The sequence below is a fragment of the Drosophila obscura genome, unplaced genomic scaffold (genome assembly GCF_018151105.1).
Source record: "Drosophila obscura isolate BZ-5 IFL unplaced genomic scaffold, ASM1815110v1 contig_187, whole genome shotgun sequence".
Classification (NCBI taxonomy): domain Eukaryota; kingdom Metazoa; phylum Arthropoda; class Insecta; order Diptera; family Drosophilidae; genus Drosophila; species Drosophila obscura.
Window position 1 is genome coordinate 1,401,092 of NW_024542775.1, and position 22,211 is coordinate 1,423,302.

Sequence of the window (22,211 nt, forward strand, 5' to 3'; positions counted from 1 at the left end):
ATTAGGTTAAAATTTTTTATTCCATTTTAACGCACACCCCTTTATTTTGTTTTATCTTGGGTTAGGGGTTATATAGTAATATTTATGTTTTTTATTTTTATTTAAACCAATTTTTAAGATTGCTAACAAATTTTAAAAATTTATTATATATATAGAAAAAAAAGAAGATTCGCCAACCGCAACTACAACAAAAAGGTAGTATTGAAGTATTGAGCTAATTTAATGATTTTTTATACGATCGGATCATAATTATAGCCAGAATGAAGAGATTAATTTTCAGTTGCTTCCCCCGCCTCCTACAGCAAGAGACCCACTACTCATTCTCTTTCTCGCTCGCACACTCTGCCTCGTTATGTACGCGAGCGCCCTCTTGCGGAGGAGATGTATAAATATACATGGTACATCTATAATCTACATGTTAGATGTAGAATATACATAGATGTAGATATGTAAAATGTAAATAATTTTTTTGCTTTTTTTATATTAATTTACTTTCAACCGTGATTAGTTGAAAGATTTATTTGGTCTGATACGGGTTAATACCTCCTAATAATTTTTTTAATTCTAAAAAATGTATTTACTGGCTGAGTACTGAGTACCGCGTCCCCGATAGCGACTAACACGTTTCTTCTCGTTTTTTTCGCGAAAAAAAAAAGTTTAAAACAATTAACATAACAACCCTGATTCTGTTTGCGAGCTGTTTTTTCGAATCTAAGTACTAGGCTTTAACCAAAACAAAAAATATAATTTTCGAATCTAAGTACTAGGCTTTAACCAAAACAAAAAATATAATTTTCTTTCCGTGGTAGCCCCATAAAAATTACACTAAAATTTCAAGAAAAAAAAATTAGGCTATTTGCTAACTAAGAACAGAATAAGGGGTGTGTCCGATTTTGGCACAGACTATTGTACATAATATGTACTACATAAATGCTAATAATATGATAAACATCCCTACAGTTTTAAAATTTCCATTGACATGGTAAATTGTAGATTATTTTTCAAACTATCATAACTTAACAATATGACGCCGCACGTTACCAAATAATCATTTTTCAACGAAATGCAGGCCAAATGTAACCAAAAATAATAAGGCATGTATACATTTTTTCAATTTTATTTATTTGTTCAACAATCTGCCTTTTCCGCTATTGGCTCAATGTAAGCAACTATTACGCATTGTTTATAATTTAATTACATATCAGTAACAAAGGTGCAAGTTTTCCTTATTATTTTCAAGAGTAAAAAATACAAAATTCATAACTTTTGATTTCCTCGACGAACCAAATTGTGTCCCTATTATTTCGCACAGCCCAAAGTTAATGAAGTACCGAACAAAATTTATTATTATTTTTCGGTTTTTTTTTTTTTGGTCAACTAATCAAAACTAAACTAAACTAAACAAATCAACTAATAAAATAAAACATGGCTATATGGACTCGGTTATTAATGCTGATCAAGAATATATATACTTTATGAGGTCGGTAACGATTACTTCTCTGCGTTAAACATATCCACTTTTACCACAACTCTAATATAGCCCTTAACTCTTAACTTCAAGTACGGGTACAAAAAATGCTAAATATGAAGAAACATTAGAAAACCTCAACTTTGAGATGCTTTATCTTCAGATATATCTATTATGTCACCACGAATCAAAAATCCTGTGACAAAAAGCTGGTACAATTTTCTTGTGCCTTTTGAAAAGGCCCAAAAAGTTGCGCCATCAACGTTCCAAACGATAAATTTAAGCTTGGCCATTTCTCCGTTTTTGTATGAACAATACTTAAAGCGACGGCTAATTATGCACCTATACACAAAATATATAAGAGACACACTATACAATTTTTTTTAAACTTGTCCAGAGTTCTAAGTCAAAAATCTGAGAGAAAAAAAAAACAAAAATTATAAACTTTGCATATGAAAGCCTAAGGCTACAAAGAATTCATCAAAACGAGATTTAAGGTACTTAAACTACGTGAAAAATATAAGCGCTATCTTTGAAACAAGCATATACAAAATATATAATTTTTTTTTACCAAATAAAAGTCCTGCCAACAAAAATTTTAAACCCCAAATCTATCAGAAAAAGTCGGTTTGGCTCCTTGAGGAAAAAAAAGTTGAATTTTGTCGAGTAGTGTTATAAGTGGTTGCTATCATACAACACGCATAGCATACAAACCTCAACATTCCGTTGAATTCATGAGATCTGAGTTGAGAAGAGGGACATTCTCAAAATATGGTAGATTTATTATTTTCCACCATCTTTCTGAAAATACATCAAGTAAATAAACAAAATATATATTTATTTTGCTAAAATTTCAGTGAATGAAATTTTTCATTTATTAAATAAATTATTGGTGATCAAAATCGGATATATTACAAAGCTCAAGCATACACACCTCTTTAAAATTCCGTTGAATTCAATACAAAGTTGAGCAGAGGGACTTTCTCAAAATATGGTAGACTCATCTATTTATTATTGTCCACCATCTTTCTGGAAACAAAACCTTATTGTGTTATTAATCAAACAAAGTAAATATTGAACGAAAAATTCATTTGTGAAAGCATTAAATCAGCAGTTTAATTTGGTTGGATTTGGAACAGTTCTCTTCATGGAATATCGAAGCGAGCTGGGTAATTGTTTCATCATATACTTATATTTTAGAAATTGTGGGAGTATGAAAGAAAATAAAAAACTTACATGCAAAACAAAAAAATACCACACTGCAAATGGTAAATGACTTCGGCCGTGAGACACTCATTCATGATACGACTTCTACAATGTGTCTTATCTTCAATCTTTCTGCAAACGGATAAAACTAAATATTATAAATCAAGTAAATCAACAAAAATATATTTATTCTGCTAAAATTTCAGTAAATGGAATTTTTCATTTATTAAATAAATGATGGGGAATCCGTTAACAAATTATCATACTATCAATGAACTTTCAGACGTTTTTTATCCAGGGTAATCCGAAGCAGATATATTACAATGCTCAGGCATACACACCTCTTTAAAATTCCGTTGAATTCAATACAAAGTTGAGCAGAGGGACTTTCTCAAAATATGGTAGACTCATCTATTTATTATTGTCCACCATCTTTCTGGAAACAAAACATTATTGTGTTATTAATCAAACAAAGTAAATATTGAACGAAAAATTCATTTGTGAAAGATTTAAATCAGCAGTTTAATTTGGTTGGATTTGGAACAGTTCTCTTCATGGAACATCGAAGCGAGCTGGGTAATTGTTTCATCATATACTTATATTTTAGAAATTGTGGGAGTATGAAAGAAAATAAAAAACTTACATGCAAAAAAAAAAAATACCACACTGCAAATGGTAAATGACTTCGGCCGTGAGATACGTTCATGATACGACTACTACAATGTGTCTTATCTTCAATCTTTCTGCAAACGGATAAAACTAAATATTATAAATCAAGTAAATCAACAAAAATATATTTATTCTGCTAAAATTTCAGTGAATGGAATTTTTCATTTATTAAATAAATGATGGGGAATCCGTTAACAAATCATCATACTATCAATGAACTTTCAGACTTTTTTTTATCCAAGGTAATCAGAAGCAGATATATTACAATGCTCAAGAATACACACCTCTTTAAAATTCCGTTAAATTCAATACACCTGAGTTGAGCAGAGGGACTTTCTCAAGATATGGTAGACTCATCTATTTATTATTGTCCACCATCTTTCTGGAAACAAAACATTATTGTGTTATTAATCAAACAAAGTAAATATTGAACGAAAAATTCATTTGTAAAAGATTTAAATCAGCAGTTTAATTTGGTTGGATTTGGAACAGTTCTCTTCATGGAATATCGAAGCGAGCTGGGTAATTGTTTCATCATATACTTATATTTTAGAAATTGTGGGAGTATGAAAGAAAATAAAAAACTTACATGCAAAAAAAAAATACCACACTGCAAATGGTAAATGACTTCGGCCATGGGACACTTGTTTTGGTTCTAAATGGGAGAACAAATTTAATTAAAATATTAAAGCCATTGGTTAAAGTGTGTTAGAGAACTCTTTTTTATTTAATTCCAGATCAGCTACTTAGGTGAAAATTTTCATCATCTTATTCAAGAGTAGCAAATAAAAAACTACATCATTTCTGAAATTTTATTTTTTGCTATCATCTAGCGTACCCACCTGCGGTAGGACTCGCGTGAAGTTTTGATCCCAGGTAAAATACAAGCAATGTTTGTTATTCTTCAATCTTTCTGCAAACGGATAAAACTAAATATTATAAATCAAGTAAATCAACAAAAATATATTTCTTCTGCTAAAATTTCAGTAAATGGAATTTTTCATTTATTAAATAAATGATGGGGAATCCGTTAACAAATCATCATACTATCAATGAACTTTCAGACGTTTTTTATCCAGGGTAATCAGAAGCAGATATATTACAATGCTCAGCAATACACACCTCTTTAAAATTCCGTTGAATTCAATACATCTGAGTTGAGCAGAGGGACTTTCTCAAGATATGCTAGACTCATCTATTTATTATTGTCCACCATCTTTCTGGAAACAAAACATTATTGTGTTATTAATCAAACAAAGTAAATATTGAACGAAAAATTCATTTGTAAAAGATTTAAATCAGCAGTTTAATTTGGTTGGATTTGGAACAGTTCTCTTCATGGAATATCGAAGCGAGCTGGGTAATTGTTTCATCATATACTTATATTTTAGAAATTGTGGGAGTATGAAAGAAAATAAAAAACTTACATGCAAAAAAAAAATACCACACTGCAAATGGTAAATGACTTCGGCCATGGGACACTTGTTTTGGTTCTAAATGGGAGAACAAATTTAATTAAAATATTAAAGCCATTGGTTAAAGTGTGTTAGAGAACTCTTTTTTATTTAATTCCAGATCAGCTACTTAGGTGAAAATTTTCATCATCTTATTCAAGAGTAGCAAATAAAAAACTACATCATTTCTGAAATTTTATTTTTTGCTATCATCTAGCGTACCCACCTGCGGTAGGACTCGCGTGAAGTTTTGATCCCAGGTAAAATACAAGCAATGTTTGTTATTCTTCAATCTTTCTGCAAACGGATAAAACTAAATATTATAAATCAAGTAAATCAACAAAAATATATTTATTCTGCTAAAATTTCAGTAAATGGAATTTTTCATTTATTAAATAAATGATGGGGAATCCGTTAACAAATCATCATACTATCAATGAACTTTCAGACGTTTTTTATCCAGGGTAATCAGAAGCAGATATATTACAATGCTCAGCAATACACACCTCTTTAAAATTCCGTTGAATTCAATACATCTGAGTTGAGCAGAGGGACTTTCTCAAGATATGCTAGACTCATCTATTTATTATTGTCCACCATCTTTCTGGAAACAAAACATTATTGTGTTATTAATCAAACAAAATAAATATTGAACGAAAAATTCATTTGTGAAAGCATTAAATCAGCAGTTTAATTTGGTTGGATTTGGAACAGTTCTCTTCATGGAATATCGAAGCGAGCTGGGTAATTGTTTCATCATACGTATATATACTTATATTTTAGAAATTGTGGGAGTATGAAAGAAAATAAAAAACTTACATGCAAAAAAAAAAAATACCACACTGCAAATGGTAAATGACTTCGGCCATGGGACACTTGTTTTGGTTCTAAATGGGAGAACAAATTTAATTAAAATATTAAAGCCATTGGTTAAAGTGTGTTAGAGAACTCTTTTTTATTTAATTCCAGATCAGCTACTTAGGTGAAAATTTTCATCATCTTATTCAAGAATAGCAAATAAAAAACTACGTCATTTCTGAAATTTAATTTTTTGCTATCATCTAGCGTACCCACCTGCGGTAGGACTCGCGTGAAGTTTTAATCCCAGGTAAAATACAAGCAATGTTTGTTATTCTTCAATCTTTCTGCAAACGGATAAAACTAAATATTATAAATCAAGTAAATCAACAAAAATATATTTATTCTGCTAAAATTTCAGTGAATGGAATTTTTCATTTATTAAATAAATGATGGGGTGGTATCAATGAACTTTCAGACGTTTTTTATTCAGGGTAATCAGAAGCAGATATATTAGAATGCTCAGGCATACACACCTCTTTAAAATTCCGTTGAATTCAATACAAAGTTGAGCAGAGGGACTTTCTCAAAATATGGTAGACTCATCTATTTATTATTGTCCACCATCTTTCTGGAAACAAAACATTATTGTGTTATTAATCAAACAAAGTAAATATTGAACGAAAAATTCATTTGTGAAAGATTTAAATCAGCAGTTTAATTTGGTTGGATTTGGAACAGTTCTCTTCATGGAATATCGAAGCGAGCTGGGTAATTGTTTCATCATATACTTATATTTTAGAAATTGTGGGAGTATGAAAGAAAATAAAAAACTTACATGCAAAAAAAAAAAATACCACACTGCAAATGGTAAATGACTTCGGCCGTGAGATACGTTCATGATACGACTACTACAATGTGTCTTATCTTCAATCTTTCTGCAAACGGATAAAACTAAATATTATAAATCAAGTAAATCAACAAAAATATATTTATTCTGCTAAAATTTCAGTGAATGGAATTTTTCATTTATTAAATAAATGATGGGGAATCCGTTAACAAATCATCATACTATCAATGAACTTTCAGACGTTTTTTATCCAGGGTAATCAGAAGCAGATATATTACAATGCTCAAGAATACACACCTCTTTAAAATTCCGTTAAATTCAATACACCTGAGTTGAGCAGAGGGACTTTCTCAAGATATGGTAGACTCATCTATTTATTGTCCACCATCTTTCTGGAAACAAAACAGTATTGTGTTATTAATCAAACAAAATAAATATTGAACGAAAAATTCATTTGTGAAAGCATTAAATCAGCAGTTTAATTTGGTTGGATTTGGAACAGTTCTCTTCATGGAATATCGAAGCGAGCTGGGTAATTGTTTCATCATACGTATATATACTTATATTTTAAGAGTTTTAAGAGTATAAAAATAAAATAATTATCTTACCTAACACAAAACCAACATTTAGGTAGTAAACGACTTCGGCATGGAACACTTATTTAGGCACTAAATGGGATAACAAATATAATCAAAATATTAAAGCCATTGGTTAAAGCATACGTCATAAAAAATATTATAATATGCAGCACATTCTTTTTAAATTAGAAAAGTACAAAATTGATCAAAATTTTGAGTACGAAGTTTTATTTGTAGTGCAATGTTACGCAATTCAAGCAAAAAATAATAACAAATTTCGACTAGGTGTGAAAATAAAATTAACTGGATGTAATCTTATATGTGCATTTTTCATTTTTCCTAGTTTAATATAAATAAAGGTAATTTAGCAATAACTTTACTACTCAATATTGTTCCGTTGTTTGTTAGAATTATATACAAGTGCGTAGTTGTGTAAAATTGTGCATTAGTTTACAAAAATTTACAATTGTTTTGCATTTTGGAACCGAATGTGCCTTAAATCGGTGCAAAAATCACGGGGATATGGAAAAAAAAATACTGGACTCTCATAGGAACTGCATTTTAAACTATTATTAAACTAGTAATACATATGAATAAAAAAAATGCAACCATGACCACACCAATAAGTAAGGCTAGTAATCTAGCGGCTTAGCATTAACTTACCATAACACTATTTTAAATTTAGCTTCTATCCAAGGAAAATCATCACAGCAAGTCCTGAAACATATGGAATGTGTAATATTCAAACGAGTATGGATCGTTTTACATTTACCATTTAGTGGACCACTTGGATCTGATCATTGTGAGTATTAACATTTTTGAGTCTTAAATGTCTGCAAAGATAGAAAATTTAGATAAGTTAAAAAGTAAATATTAAATGTGTTATTCAGTAATCTTTGTTTGTATTTGTGCAATCAGCCAATAATTTTCATCAGTAAACTGACAGAGACGAAAAATAAAACATCATTTTGCAAAACGAATTTTATATCTGCAATTTTTAATATACCTGTTAGCGAATGCGGCTGTAAAAGTTGTGTAATTTTAGTGCCCCTCAAGTATCATGAAATCTAAGAGAGAAAAATAATAAGTTATATTTTTTACACCATGAGATTACATACCATACTTTATATACATACTCTATATATGTATAACCAAATTGTCGATTTTCAATGGTTCCTAAAATGGAAATAGACCCCGGGACCCAAGAAGAGAACGCACAAAAATTATTTTCTACAAAGCGTAGAGTTATATATTATATATGCTCTGTGAATGCAATACAATATACAATATGCATATCCAGCTTAGACTGCTTCCTGTACGGGGGGTTCGTAACCTTCAGGACGGTCGACCACGGCGCCTTCAGCAGACACGACGGCTTCTGTAGATTTTCCGCCACCATCGCCATGCAACTCCAAAAGTTTTGATACGTCAAAACGAGGCTTCTTCAACACCTTAACTTTACGGATGTAAACATCATGTAATGGATAGATACGTTGACAGCTCTTTTCAATATCTTTCGCAATTGAGTCCAGAGCTAATTTGTTAACTAGCTGCTTCAGATCAGCACCGCTGACTTCATTAGTTATGATGTCAGTCATACGAGCCCTAATCTTACGGACCTGAGACTGTTGCGCATAGCAAGTTTTGCGCTGAGACTGCTGGTCCTTTGCAGTAAATCCAATGCAGAAAACACGCAACAGATATCCATCAACAGTTTTTGCCTCAACTATGGCCTCAATAAGTGTTTGCCACTTCTTCACCATGGACCTAGCCAAAAAAAAAAAAGTACATTTGTGTAAATTATCGCTACAAGCTATTAGCTACAAGCTACGTTACATATAGACAACAACTTTTCAGCTAAGGTGTGCAGACATACATATGTACATACATACATATTTATGAATAGGATGCTTGTGGCGCATTCATACTGACATGCTAATTCACTCACCTGTACTTATCGGTAGTCAAATCCATGCCATGGAAGTTGCACAGAACGTTGCGGTCCTGTACGTCTTCAGCAATAAGACGGAACTTACGAAACGAACGCTCAGGATCGATGTCTTTCTGCAGATCAGCTAAAGACACTTCAAACACGCGGCCCTTCAAGTAGTCGGAAGCGATTCTTTGACCCTGGGTGCGGTTGACAAGCGTTTTACCGATTTGACGGGTTTGAAACATGTTCGGTGCTTTGACATCGTACCAATCCTTGCGTGAGAAGGGGTCTACTACCTTCTTCTTACCACCCTTTTTTCCTCCCTTGGAAAGACCTTTATTTTTGCCGACTGCCATGTTCAACGAATAAACCGGAAAAGGCCGAATCACGTTTGATTGCGGTTGTCAAAAGACGGAAATGATGGAAAAAGTGTTGAATAATGCGTAAATTACTTAAGCCTTAAGTACACTGAACGATTTCACAACAAAAGCCTTAATGATTTCAAATATATGTAATTAAATGATTATTCAGGCAGGCTTCGGGCTTTCAATTACTTTTGCGCTTTACGTTTTCTGCCAAAAGTCATTCTTTTTATATCAAGGCGCTCAGACATTCGTAAAAGTTTAATTTACATCCTCCTGTACTGTTAAGAGAAAAATGTACTGCTGTTATACGCACGCGTTAGTACCAACTCAAATAAAAAGGCCTATGTTATGTGTAACAGAGATTTATCGATAACAAAATCGGGCTGAGTTTTGCAAATGCGGAAGCGTCGTTCTTTCCGTTTTCAAAAGTAACTCGAAAATAATTTGTATGATTGTATTTTTATGTTTTTTTTATAGTATCAAATATAGTATCTTATAGTCTTTTTGCACTGGGCAACATCATTGGATTATTCCGTTATATGGAATGTGCGACAATGATGACCATAAGAGCCCTGTGGATAAAAGAAGACAATGATGCGGCATCATTGGCCAATGTTGCCGTATTCTGTCTAGTATTTTTATAAAACACCTCAATTATTCGGGGTATCGACGGGTATCGATAGCAAACAGCTGTTTTTGTCGCATCAAACAATTACAGCAAAGCTGAAAAAGTATGCGAGAAAAGTGGCGGCTTTGGTGTAATTTTTCCGCACCTTCGACAATGATACGGCAGTGTAAAAAGGCTATTAAACGGTATTTTTATTTTTATACTCGTTCAACTTCCTCTCAAAGGCCTGGTACTTAAAGCTTAGTACTCAAATCCGATAAAGATCTAATCTTGCAAAAACAGTATGGAACCGCTAATAAACCACCCTGTTTCTTCTAGGCGGTAAAAACTTGTATAGCCTTTTTCACATTGACGACCATCCACCATCCATTTCGGAGATCACTTCAGTGCTGCCAATATTTTCGCGTTAAATGAAGCTGGATTACATAAAAAAAAGAGAGAAGCTAAAAAAAGGAATTACATTTTGAATTGTAATTTTCTTAAATTATGTTTTATTTATACTATCATAATGATTGGACCGTATATCTTTATTTTATTCGGTATCAAAATATTTTAATACATATTCAAGATCAACAAGATAATTATTATACCCGTACTCAAAAAGAGTTAAAGGGTATATTGTATTTGTGGTAAAAGTGGTAAAAGATGTGTGCAACGCAGAGATGGAAATGTTTCCGACCCCATAAAGTATACATATTCTTGATCAGCATCAATAGCCGAGTCGATAGAGCCATGTCTGTCTGTCTGTCTGTCCGTCTTGTTTGACGCCTGGATCTCAGAGACTATAAGAGCTAGAGGAACCAAATTTTGTTTCCAGACTAATGTGATATCACACTGCTACAAGTGTATTTCGAAAATCTGTGGCAACCACAATTTTAAAGATACGCTAAAACTAAAATCTGTTGAATCTGAATCAGATCTGATCATAATTATAGAATTATAGAACCAAATTTGGTTTCTCTAGCTTTTATAGTCTCTGAGATCTAGGCGCTCATCAAGACGGACAGACGGACATGGCTATATCGACTCGGCTATTGATGCTGATCAAGAATATATGTACATATATACTTTATGGGGTCGGAAACGTTTCCTTCTCTGCGTTGCACACATCCACTTTTACCACAAATACAATATACCCCTTAGCTCTTTTTTGAGTACGGGTATTAAAAACCGAAATTCATGGCACACACACATTTACGTAACTTGGAAACGAAACTCAAAACGCTTTCGGAAAATAAGAATTGATAAATATTTTGTCGTGCCTGTGTGCACACATACATTTGCAATTCTTGTTTTCATATCTCGTCATGAATCGAACATGTCGAAAAAATGCCGAACGTCTCAGGTCCAGCAGCCGAAGACCTGGGGACCTGGGACAGAAAACTCAGCTGCGACACGTTCGGTGTATAAACTGGCACATCTATGTATATACTGTATGGTTAGTGGCAGTACTCAGATCAAAAAAAAAAAGGTCGGTATATACTGGAAAAGTATCCTAAGTATTTGCTTATATGCTGGTATGTTTCGACCTCCCTCGAAAGTTATATCTATTTGATATATTTTGCCAGCAAACACGAAGCAAACATTGCAATATGAGAACAAAAAACCAAATGAAATATTTCAATAATGAAGACAAATAGAATCTAATTAATGCAGCATTATATGAATGACAATTATATGGATATTATAATTTATTATTTTTAATTAATTTTCATAAATATAAAACATATTTTGTTTTCAAAACATTTCCTCTTCACGGTGTCCGGCACGGGAGGCGTCGCCATCTACTGCTGCTGATAGTCAGACACATTACCTTGCCAATAAAATATTAAGGAGCCCAGGATATGCCTGGGGAAGAGCGACCCCAGCCGATGAAGTGCATTTTATTAACTTTAAACAAAACAAAACTCAGCTGTCTGAGCAGTGTAACCGTACGGAATGCAGTGCACACCTCTGGTCACAAAACAGGCTGCTAGAAGATTATACGACATTTGTTTGCGAGCAAACAGTTTTTGGATCTGAGTGCGAGGCTTTATGAGTTTGGAGATGTCCTTTTAATTTGTGGTGTTCCTTAGAATTAATGGTGCTTTGGTGGCTGCTTCATCTGCAAGCTCACTTCCCTTTATACCAGTATGTCCGGTACCCACATTATCTTTATTTTGTTTGGATTCGCTATTACGATGTCCCTTATTTTTGTTATTGATGTGTCTGTGCTTATTATGTTTTTTATGGCCAGAGAATCAGTGCAGAGAATGGAGGTAATGTTTATATTCTCAGGCTCCAGTTAGTGCAGAAACTACTCAGTCTTTGTTTTAAAGCTATTTCAACGAAAGGTTTTTACTGTTTATATAGAGGGGGCTTAAGTGGGCTAAGTCCCTTTTTCTTCGGTATATTTACTGTATATTTTTAAAATGATAGGTATATTTCAATATATTTCTGAGGGTTACACTCGGCCAACGTGAGCGTTTATTGTATTTTAAATACTTTATGGAATTTTTTGATGCCAAAATTGAGTAAAAAGTAGTTTATTTTATCGTGGTATATACTGATCTTTTTGAACAACTTCCTGGTATATAATGATATTTTTCGACTTGGTCACTTTATTCGTTCATGGGCACACCGTGGTGGTTTTTCAAAAATTTGATTATACTTAATCAAGTTCCAATTTATTTGTTATGGTATATCAAAGTTCCTTTCAAAATGATTGTCAAACTCCATTAAGCGCACAAAAATTACCGATATTATTCGCTTTCAATTCGTGGTTTTTCAAAATTTGCTCTCTTTTCCTTGGTGAAGAGAGCGTTTTCGTGGTGACTTACCCCTCATTTTCGTGGTGTGCGCCACATGTATCTTACGGGAACCGTAGCAACAATGAGTCAATGGACAACAATGGATATTTTTGTGGTACTGGACTTGTGAAGAAAAATATTCGGCAATATTTTGTTGTTTCATGGTCGTGCGAACATTTTTTAACTTTGCCCAGAAAACTATCCCAAATGTTTACAGAAAATTTCGAACGATTTTATTGGTTGAATGTTGAAAACGCGTAAGGTAAACCGTTACTTTTGTAACGGATTTTATATCGAAAAGTATTTTTTGGGTGCAAAAATAAAATATTTATTATTGATGATAGGCAGTCTGGCTAAGTAGAGGCCAAGTCGGGTTTGGCGTGGATTTATATGGCCAAGTGAATCTGGCGGAATCCCAAGATAAATATAAATGTACGATTCTCAAATTTAACAAGATCCCACTTGAATACCTATCTTTCTCTTATCACAAAAATAAAGTTTTCTAAAAACATGGGCTTGGTGTCGCTAATTTTTTAACCAAACAATTGTATATTGACTCCCAAGATAAATATAAATGTACGATTCTCAAATTTAACAAGATCCCACTTGAATACCTATCTTTCTCTTATCACAAAAACGAAGTTTTCTAAAAACATGGGCTTGGTGCGGCTAATTTTTTAACCAAACAGTTGTATATCAAATACATGTAAAACTTAAGCAAGTAGTAGATTAAAATAATAGTAAAAATAGCAATCAACAATGAAGTCACATTTCGTACACACTCACGTTTTATGCTTTGGCCGTTTTTGCTTGAACCGTTTTATGTAAACAATGCAACAAAAAGGACTTCTGAAAACTTGCCAATCTTGTAGAAAATTTATGTATCTATCGGATAAAATTATTTGTTTAGGGCTGAGAGGGCCAAATAGCTAGTAATATTAAACGGAATATCAAAATCGAGGAATATCAACTTTAAATGTTTTGAATAAAACAATCGATACTATCGTAATAGTATCGGGCTCAAATAATTATTAAAAAACCATTGAAACCTTTTAGAGTTGTCCATTGTAAAAATTAGATGCCACCTGTCGATTTGTTTACAAATCTCTTTATATATTTTATAGCAGCAATTCCAAACATATCAAAAGCGCAACGACTGTAACTCGATACAATCATGATAGTCTAAAAACCATCGATAGTAGATGCTAGCAGCAAAATATTGATACTATCGATAGTGCCCGCTTTGGTTTGACACCTCTAGCCCTAAGAAATTCAAAAATTTTGGTCCGAGCGGTAGTGGCGCGGCGCGTGATAAACAAATTAAAAAAACTGAAAAAGCTAAGAAACATAGAAATAACGCGAATTTTTTTTCTGAACTTCAAATCGGTAAAGAACATAATTTCAGAAAATTCCGTTGATGGACGTTTTAAATATTGTAAAGTATAAAACGAACGGTTAATATTTTAATAAAAAAAAGCCTGTATTTAGTACAAAAAAGGTGGATCTTGGTCGGTGTGGTCGGTTGCGTCGATTTGTGCTTTTGATGAAATCATAACCAACACATATGTTCGCATGTGTGTATGTATGTAAATCAGCAAAGAAAGATACAAGTGTGCGTTTGTGTGTGTAGTGGCTCGTGCATGCATGTGTGCATACACTAAGTGATTGGTGTGTGCGTGTTCGTGCGATCGGAACAAGAAGTGTGTATGTTAAGTGTGTAAAAAACAAATGAATATACAAAAATACAAAAATTTATATGCACATGGTGTTGTATGTTTGCGATTTTGACTATAAACGTATTTTCTTGTGAATACGATTTCGCGTGTTTTCAAAAAGTCTCATAAAGTTATTTTTCACATAATAATGCGTATCTAACGCGAAGCATGCGGTTGGCTTGGCCGACGGAGGCATAACAAAAATTTTTCAGCCGAAACAAAAAACGGCTTGCAAGTGCTACTTAGTACGATCGGATTCGGTTACTAAAACATACATACATATTAAGTAAGTGAATATACCATTTTAGTTCTGTAAATCTTTAGTGCAATAAAACAATATAGTATACTGTACTGTATGTATCTTCCTCCTCAAGCCCCAAACCAACACCCACACACAGACAAGTACATCATATGAAACTATCTACATTCATACATACTCGTAAGCATGTAGATTTGTGTATGTACATATGAATATGTACATATGCATGTGGAACGGAACGCACATCACATCTCTGTTTGGTTTGTTTATTTATTTGCTGAAAATACGATTTTCTGTATTCTTCTGCGCTCAGCATATTTTTGTTTAGGTTCAGTTTCGGTTCGGTTCGGTCGTTCCGTTCTGCGTTTCTTCTCTACCTGTTGATATCCCACAATCCACAATCTTGTCCCTAAATAGAAACTCGTTGTGTCATTAGTCTTGCCGCCGATCCGATGTATACGTCGTGCGCTGTTGTTGTTGCTGTTGTTTTTACTGCCCCTGTCTTCGACGGTCGACGGCGGTTAGGGTTTTACCTTGAACTAATATGTAGTTAGTATTCCCTGCTGCGAGTACATATACACAATCGTTTGGAATCGCTACGTAGTGATCTGCGATCTGGCAGGCCCGGGCAGGTAGCAGTGTCCGACAATCCAACAACCAAACAACATATACGATAGCACCAAACATTGTCAATGCTATTATTTTTCTTTCCTTGTTTTCTCTGCTCAGCAGAGTATTTTACCCGAAAGAGGATTGAGAGAGAATTGTCTGTGCGGGTCGGTCAGGTCGCTGTTACAATTCTCTTAAGCAGCATTTAGAATACATTTTCTGAGAAATGGTTGTTTGGTTCTTGGTGCGGCTTGACGTTGACCGTGACTGATACTGGGACTGGGAACCACACGCAGACGATATATAGACGGAAAAATGTTGATTCCTATGTAAAATATGTGAAATGTTATGCGGTGCATATTGAAACATAAGTATTCGATTAGACGTACAAGTTTCAATACCGCAAAAAAAATGTCGATTCCCTTGTGTAGAAGCTTAATAATAAAATATAAATATATATATAAATAAAATATATAAAATATAGATTTTGTGCTCATGTATGTACTATATGTACATATTTCAAAATAGCTACAATGATAACCACGCCATATTATAAATATGTACAAGTGGGATGATAATAATCGAATTGTTATAATTGACATTCAAAGAGAATTCTTATTTACACGATTATCAAGATATATTCGATACTTTTTAAGCTAAAAGAGCTTTAAAATCTTTTCTGGCTTCTATTTATCGACGTTCTATTTTGAAATGCATATGTATGTAGCTCGAACTATCTTAAAACTGCAATTGTATATCCTTTTTACTTGTTTGTTAACCTATGCAGAAGATGGTAAAAAGGTCTTTCCGACGACAATAGCATACACATGTATATATGGATATGTATGCATATGTGTGTATGTAGATGCCATAGGAAATTTGGATGACTTGGATATACATATATCAATTAGCTGTATAAAAACGATGGTTCGGCAAGGGCCCAGCAACTAGCCTTGCAATATATGATTAAATTTAAATATACAAATGTAGGGTAGTCTTCTATGTGCATGCTTTTGTTCACTGTAATTTCTAGGGTGGTGGTGGAGATAAGATTAAATGGGTAATAACACTAAATGACAGGTACCTCGACAGTAGAACACTCTGTATCTTTTTCTGTCTGTAAGAACTCAAAGAGCTCATAGCTAATAGTTTACCAGACGCTCCAAAAATATACCCTTTTAAGTAATTCCATATGAACTAGACTAATTACATATGTATATTTTTGTATATATATTAAACTCATTTAAACCTTCAACCTGTGGACTTGAATGTCTTCAAATTAAGCGGTCTGCCAGTGTTGTGTGCTGTATTTAAGAAAAAGTTTATCTAAAAAACAGTCATGCGTTATCTTACTTTTATGTACATACACACATATGATTGTGGAACCATTCATTGTATTATTCTTTCAACTTATTATACACACTTTTTATGGCATCCGAATTGCGCTTTGTTATTTAGTAAATAAACTATATTAACTAAACTTTGATTTAAAATTCACTTTAACTATTTTAGGACGCTTTGGTTAATTGAGCCCACTTCGGAGATCACATTTCATCAAAAGCATGGATAAATCATATTTCCAGAGCATCCATATGCGGTACAGTAAAGTGACGACGACGACAGTCATTTGCGTATGCGAAGCGAGCGTAACTGGTATTATTTAGGCTAACTCCACTTAAACGTTGGAAAGCTTAAAAGCTGGGAAGGAGAAAAACATGCCGCATACACATACCCGTCATGGGTCATCTGGAGATGATTTATGCAGTACCGACGAAGTCAAGATATTTAAGGACGAAGGAGACCGCGAAGATGAGAAAATATCATCTGAAAATCTTTTAGTCGAAGAGAAATCTAGCTTAATAGATTTGACCGAAAGTGAGGTAAGCGCAGCTCCCACAAACAAACTATTCATAAATTTACAGATACCAAAATTCATAGCGATTCAGGAGCTAACATATATATTTTTCCTATTAATTTATATTTCTAACTAGGAAAAGGGCAACAAAGCTGTCAGGCCGGACCACAGTCCTGTTTTTAGTAAGTATATATTTAATAAAACAAAATAAATATGTACGTATGTATGTATGTATTTACAGAAATTTCTAATATCTGAAAACTTATAATTTTTGGACAGGAAATTATAAAACCACATTAAAAATAGTAGCGTAACTTTATTTTAATACAAAACTGTAATTTGATGAGAATTTGTATACAGGTTGTCCATTGATGACTCTTTAAAATGGTTATAATTGTACGCAAATATGATTTGTAGTTTTTTAAAAACTGAATTAGACCATATTCGCACGGGACAAAAATTCCTAGGTTAATAACAGTTAAAAATATACCTTTAGCCGAGATTGAACTATTTTTCTCGTAGGGGAGGTAGGGGTATTTTGGTCTACTTTTTAATGTTCAAGAGGGATGTTGTAGTATGATTAACTACCTTTCTTTTAGTCACAATAGTTTAATCGAACATCTCTAACTTGAATGATACCCAGACGATGGAAAACGAGAAGGAAAGTATGAGTCGCTTCTGGGGACGCGACTCTACTTATACCCTTACTCAGTCAGTATATACGTTTTTGAACTTATTATTTTTTAGAATTTTAGAATTTAAAAAAAAATGTTATCTACATCTAAAATGTATATTTTACATCTAACATGTAGACGGACGGACGGACAGACGGACATGGCTATATCGACTCGGCTATTGATGCTGATCAAGAACATATATACTTTATGGGGTCGGAAAAGCTTCCTTCTCTGCGTTGCACACATCCACTTTTACCACAAATCTAATATACTCCTTAACTCTTTTTTGAGTACGGGCATAAAAATGCCTCTTATTTTGAGGAAAACAAAATTTCAGTGAATTGAATTAAATAAACATAATAATATTGGTTACGAAAGGTTTATTTATATTTCTGAATAGCAAAATACTGTTAATCAATAAGAAAAACAGTAAAATATAATAGAATCAATCTGACATGTAATGCTTGCAAGTCCAATATCTTTCACTCTGTTACAAGTGTATTTCAAAATTTCGCACTAATTCCTTCCGCCCCCACAAGGGACGAAAATCTGTGGCAGACAACTTTTTGAAGATACGAGAAAATCAAGAGTATCGTAGAGAATTACCATACCTACCAGATTGCTGAATCTGGTTCTGATCGGATTATTAGTATAGCCTGAATAAAGAAATTAAATTTCAGTTTCTATACCACCCGCTTCCATCGCTGCAGCGCTACTAATTCTCTCTCTCGCTAAGAACCTCTGCCCCGTGAAGTGTGCTATCTCTGGCGGAGAATGAGCTAGAACTGTGTAAGAAGTGATGTAGATGCCATCTAATGGCAGATGTTGCGAAAATATGTAAGCGGTTAAATGTTAAATGGAAATTGGGATCGCCATCAGGTACCAAATGTACAACCCTTTTCGTTTGCTTTGTTCGCAATTGGCAGTTGGGCCTGCAACCTTCCAAAAGGTATTTTTTGTTAAATTTTTTAATTTTTTAGGTTTGGTTAACGAATTTTAGCTCCAAAGTCTCTCCATAGATTTTAATGAGCGATACCTTAAACGACGCCAAATTATTGCACCTAAACAAAAAAAACGAGAAGGAACGTGTGAGTCGCTTCTGGGGACGCGACTCTACTTATACCCGTACTCAGTCAGTTATACATTTTTGAGCTTATGATTTTTTAGAATTAAAAAAAAAAAAAAATTTTACATTTTACATTTTTTTGCTACATCGGTTATCTACATCTACAATGTATATTTTACATCTAACATGTAGATTATAGATGTACCATTCATATTCTACATCTTCTCCGCTAGGGGTTGCTCGCGCACTGAACGCGGCAGAGTGTGCGAGCGAGAAGGAGAATGAGTTGTGTTGTCGTTGGCAGGAGGGGGAAGGGGAAGCAACTGAAAATGAATTTCTTCATTCTGGCTATAATTATGATCCGATCTGATTCAGATTCGGCAATCTGGTAGATATGGTCATTCTCTACGATACTGCGTTTTTAGTTTTATCGTATCTTTAAAATTGCGGCTGCCACAGATTTTCGTCCTTTATGGGGGCGGAAGGGGGCGGGGCGAAATTTTGAAATACACTTGTAGCAGTGTGATATCACATGAGTCAAGAAACAAAATTTGGTTCCTCTAGCTTTTATAGTCTCTGAGATCCAGGCGTCAAACAAGACGGACAGACGGACAGACAGACATGGCTATATCGACTCGGCTATTGATGCTGATCAAGAATATATATATTTCATGCGGTCGGAAACGTTTCCTTCTCTGCGTTGCACACAACCACTTTTACCACAAATCTAATATACCCCTTAACTCTTTTTTGAGTACGGGTATAAAAAATGGGTATATGGTTGCTGAAAAAGGTTCCTGGCTCTGTTTCCGCCAGAAAGCCTAAAGTTGCCCTTCAGAGTCTTGTTTTTCGATCGCCCGATCTTTTGGGAGATACATGCTTAGTAACTATATTTTTATATAAATACTAGCAGACCCGCGCGCTTCGCTGCATTCTAAATGAATCAAAAGCAAAAAAATATAATTACACAAATTGCAATTTTTTTAGAAAACAATTATTCACACTTAAAGGTATAAAAACAAAATCTATCATAAAATGTTACGTACTACAGAATGGCACAAAATGAAACAGACATCTCAAACATATTTCCAACAGTTCAAACACACATTTTTTAAGGACCCTGTTTATAGAAAATAAAATATTTTTTAAAATCCATGCCACATACTCTGATTACACTACTCGACAAAATCGAACTTTTTTTCCTCAAGGATCCAAACCGACTTTTTCTGATAGATATGGGGATTTAAAATTTTTTAAAGAATTATGGTTTTTTTTCTATGGCAGAACTTTTTTTGAAGAATTTTTGAAGTCTGGTATTTTTTTTAAAGCTTTTTCAGAGGTAGCGATAGTTTTTTTCACATAACTTTAGTATCTTACGTCTGGTTATAAAGAACTTTGCTATTTTGAAAAGGTAATTAAAACAGCTAGAAGTTAAGCCCAAACACTTTGTGATTACAGCTTACCGTCTGGGAAATATAAAGCATTGAAATGCATAAATTATGATTTTTGTGCGGTATTTACGAAATTTTGACTTTAAAAACTCAGGAAAAGTCGAAAAAAAATTATATCTTGTGTCCCATTTTGTGTATAGGTGCGTTAATTTGGCGTCGTTTAAGGTATCGCTCATTAAAATCTATGGAGAGACTTTGGAGCTAAAATTCGTTAACCAAACCTAAAAAATGGAAAAAATGAACAAAAAATACCTTTTTGAAGGTTGCGAGCCCAACTGCCCATTGGGAACAAAGGAGCGCGATCAGGTACCAAATGTACAACCCTTGTTCGTTTGCTTTGTTCCCAATTGGCAGTTGGGCCCGCCGCATTCAAAAAGGTATTTTTGTTCATTTTTTCCATTTTTAGGTTTGGTTAACAATTTAGCTCCCCATAGATTTTAATGAGCGATACCTTAAACGACGCCAAATTAACGCACCTATACACAAAAAAATAGAGGACACAAGATATAATTTTTTTCGACTTTTCTGAGTTTTTAAAGTCAAAATTCGTAAAAATACCGCACAAAAATCATAATTATGCATTTCAATGCTTTATATTTCCCAGACGGTAAGCTGTAATCACAAAGTGTTTGGGCTTAACTTCTAGCTGTTTTAATTACCTTTCAAAATAGCAAAGTTCTTTACAACCAGACGTAAGATACTAAAGTTATGTGAAAAAACTATCGCTACCTCTGAAAAAAGCTTTAAAAAAAATACCAGTTTTCAAAAATTTTTCAAAAAAAAGTTCTGCCATAAAAAAAAAAATATCATCAAACCATTCCTAAGCCCCAAATCTTTAATAAAAAGTTTGTTTTGTTCCTTGAGGAAAAATCGTGTTGACTAGTGTTATCATTTAAAAACCGCATGCCATTTGGTGCGCGCGTTGGGGAAATAGCTCCTTACACACACATTTTTTTCTACAAATTTATAGTATGGATGTACCTAGCAAATGTAGTGATCTGATCTGACTAAACTAAGGATTTCCGTTGAAAAAGATAAACGGATATAGCTCATCAGGGTTATGATCATCAAGAATATTTATGTTCATATCTATTTATGCACCGGGATTGTAAGATGCTTCGTTTTATGCGTTGCTAACATTTGGTACTTGACTTGACTCGGGGAACACTTTTTGTTTGCTGTAGCATGTAAAACTATTAATTATAATTGTACTCAGCTAAAAATATCAAATATTTAGCTCAAAAATGTTGTACCGCCCAATTTAAATCCTCCATTTAGACCATGGATTAGTCGAGATAATGAAACAATTTCTATCTTTTACGTTGAGTTCATCGTTCCAACTATACGTACATGCATAGAGCGTACATACATATGTATAAAAATCTGTACATAACTGATATAGTGATCTGGTCTAATCTGACTGAGTTTAACCAGCCAACGGTTCAGAAAAGAATACATGCATATAAATAAAAGTATATACCAATGTGTTTTTCAAGAGTGTGAGTGCTTTCCTTGTATTGTTTTCACACAGTCTGCTATGCAAACGGTCGGGCATCGAGCTTCGAAGATGAAGCTGAGGAGAGCATTAAGACGCAGCAAGAGGGCGTGAGTGAGAGAAGAGAGAGAGAGAGAGAGAGAGAGAGAGAGAGATGGAAGGCTGGATGGTAGGGGGTATGGCAAGGGGGTGCGTCGGATAAATAACCGGCTGGCGCTGACTGTAATGCTGGCATCCGCCGTGCCGTGCCATTCCATGGTGCTAACAAGGTGATCGTTCGCCGACACGCTACTTCACTTCTTGTTTTCAGTGTTGATATATTTTGTTTTATTTTGGTCTTCTGTTT

At 33.8% G+C, this 22,211-nt stretch overlaps 2 protein-coding genes, 2 long non-coding RNA genes and 2 other non-coding genes across 11 annotated transcripts in view; 2 read left to right on the plus strand and 4 right to left on the minus strand.

Moving 5' to 3' along the window:
- Positions 1-1,401: 1,401 nt before the first annotated feature.
- LOC111070820 lies at positions 1,402-7,936 on the minus strand. 4 transcript variants are annotated; one of them, XR_005967792.1, is made up of 19 exons: positions 7,796-7,936; positions 7,054-7,113; positions 6,743-6,837; positions 6,434-6,533; positions 6,132-6,226; positions 5,872-5,942; positions 5,617-5,684; positions 5,304-5,401; positions 5,024-5,094; positions 4,771-4,836; positions 4,466-4,563; positions 4,186-4,256; positions 3,933-3,998; positions 3,628-3,725; positions 3,318-3,417; positions 3,016-3,110; positions 2,705-2,806; positions 2,403-2,497; positions 1,402-2,269 (listed from the first exon to the last, which is right to left on the minus strand). It is a non-coding gene; the product is annotated as an uncharacterized LOC111070820 (long non-coding RNA). The 4 variants fall into 4 exon arrangements; XR_005967795.1 differs by lacking the exon at positions 7,796-7,936 and adding an exon at positions 7,687-7,697 and having other exon boundaries at positions 6,743-6,833; XR_005967793.1 differs by lacking the exon at positions 7,796-7,936 and adding an exon at positions 7,687-7,697.
- Positions 4,078-4,150, minus strand: LOC121404193. The gene has a single exon (XR_005967801.1). It is a non-coding gene; the product is annotated as a small nucleolar RNA SNORD24 (small nucleolar RNA).
- On the minus strand, positions 4,916-4,988 carry LOC121404194. Its single transcript, XR_005967802.1, has one exon. It is a non-coding gene; the product is annotated as a small nucleolar RNA SNORD24 (small nucleolar RNA).
- LOC111070821 lies at positions 6,120-7,341 on the plus strand. Its single transcript, XR_002607417.2, has 2 exons — positions 6,120-6,977; positions 7,076-7,341. It is a non-coding gene; the product is annotated as an uncharacterized LOC111070821 (long non-coding RNA).
- A 310-nt stretch (positions 7,937-8,246) lies between the features above and the next one.
- On the minus strand, positions 8,247-9,345 carry LOC111070819 (40S ribosomal protein S3a). Its single transcript, XM_022361777.2, has 2 exons — positions 8,972-9,345; positions 8,247-8,790 (listed from the first exon to the last, which is right to left on the minus strand). The coding sequence occupies exons 1-2, from the start codon at positions 9,310-9,312 to the stop codon at positions 8,325-8,327; spliced, it is 807 nt and encodes a 268-aa protein (XP_022217469.2). The 5' UTR covers positions 9,313-9,345; the 3' UTR covers positions 8,247-8,324.
- Positions 9,346-14,011: 4,666 nt separating this feature from the next.
- Positions 14,012-22,211, plus strand: part of LOC111070862 (protein pangolin, isoforms A/H/I/S) — a 53,982-nt gene continuing 45,782 nt past the window's right edge. For 2 of the 3 annotated variants that reach the window (XM_022361878.2, XM_022361879.2), the window contains exons 1-3: positions 14,017-14,739; positions 16,834-17,201; positions 17,313-17,358. In XM_022361878.2, the coding sequence (XP_022217570.1) occupies positions 17,037-17,201; positions 17,313-17,358 (211 nt within the window). In that variant the 5' untranslated portion in view covers positions 14,017-14,739; positions 16,834-17,036. Of the gene's footprint in view, positions 14,740-16,833; positions 17,202-17,312; positions 17,359-22,211 lie in introns of all 3 variants that reach the window. The other variant, XR_002607430.2, reaches the window with a different exon arrangement.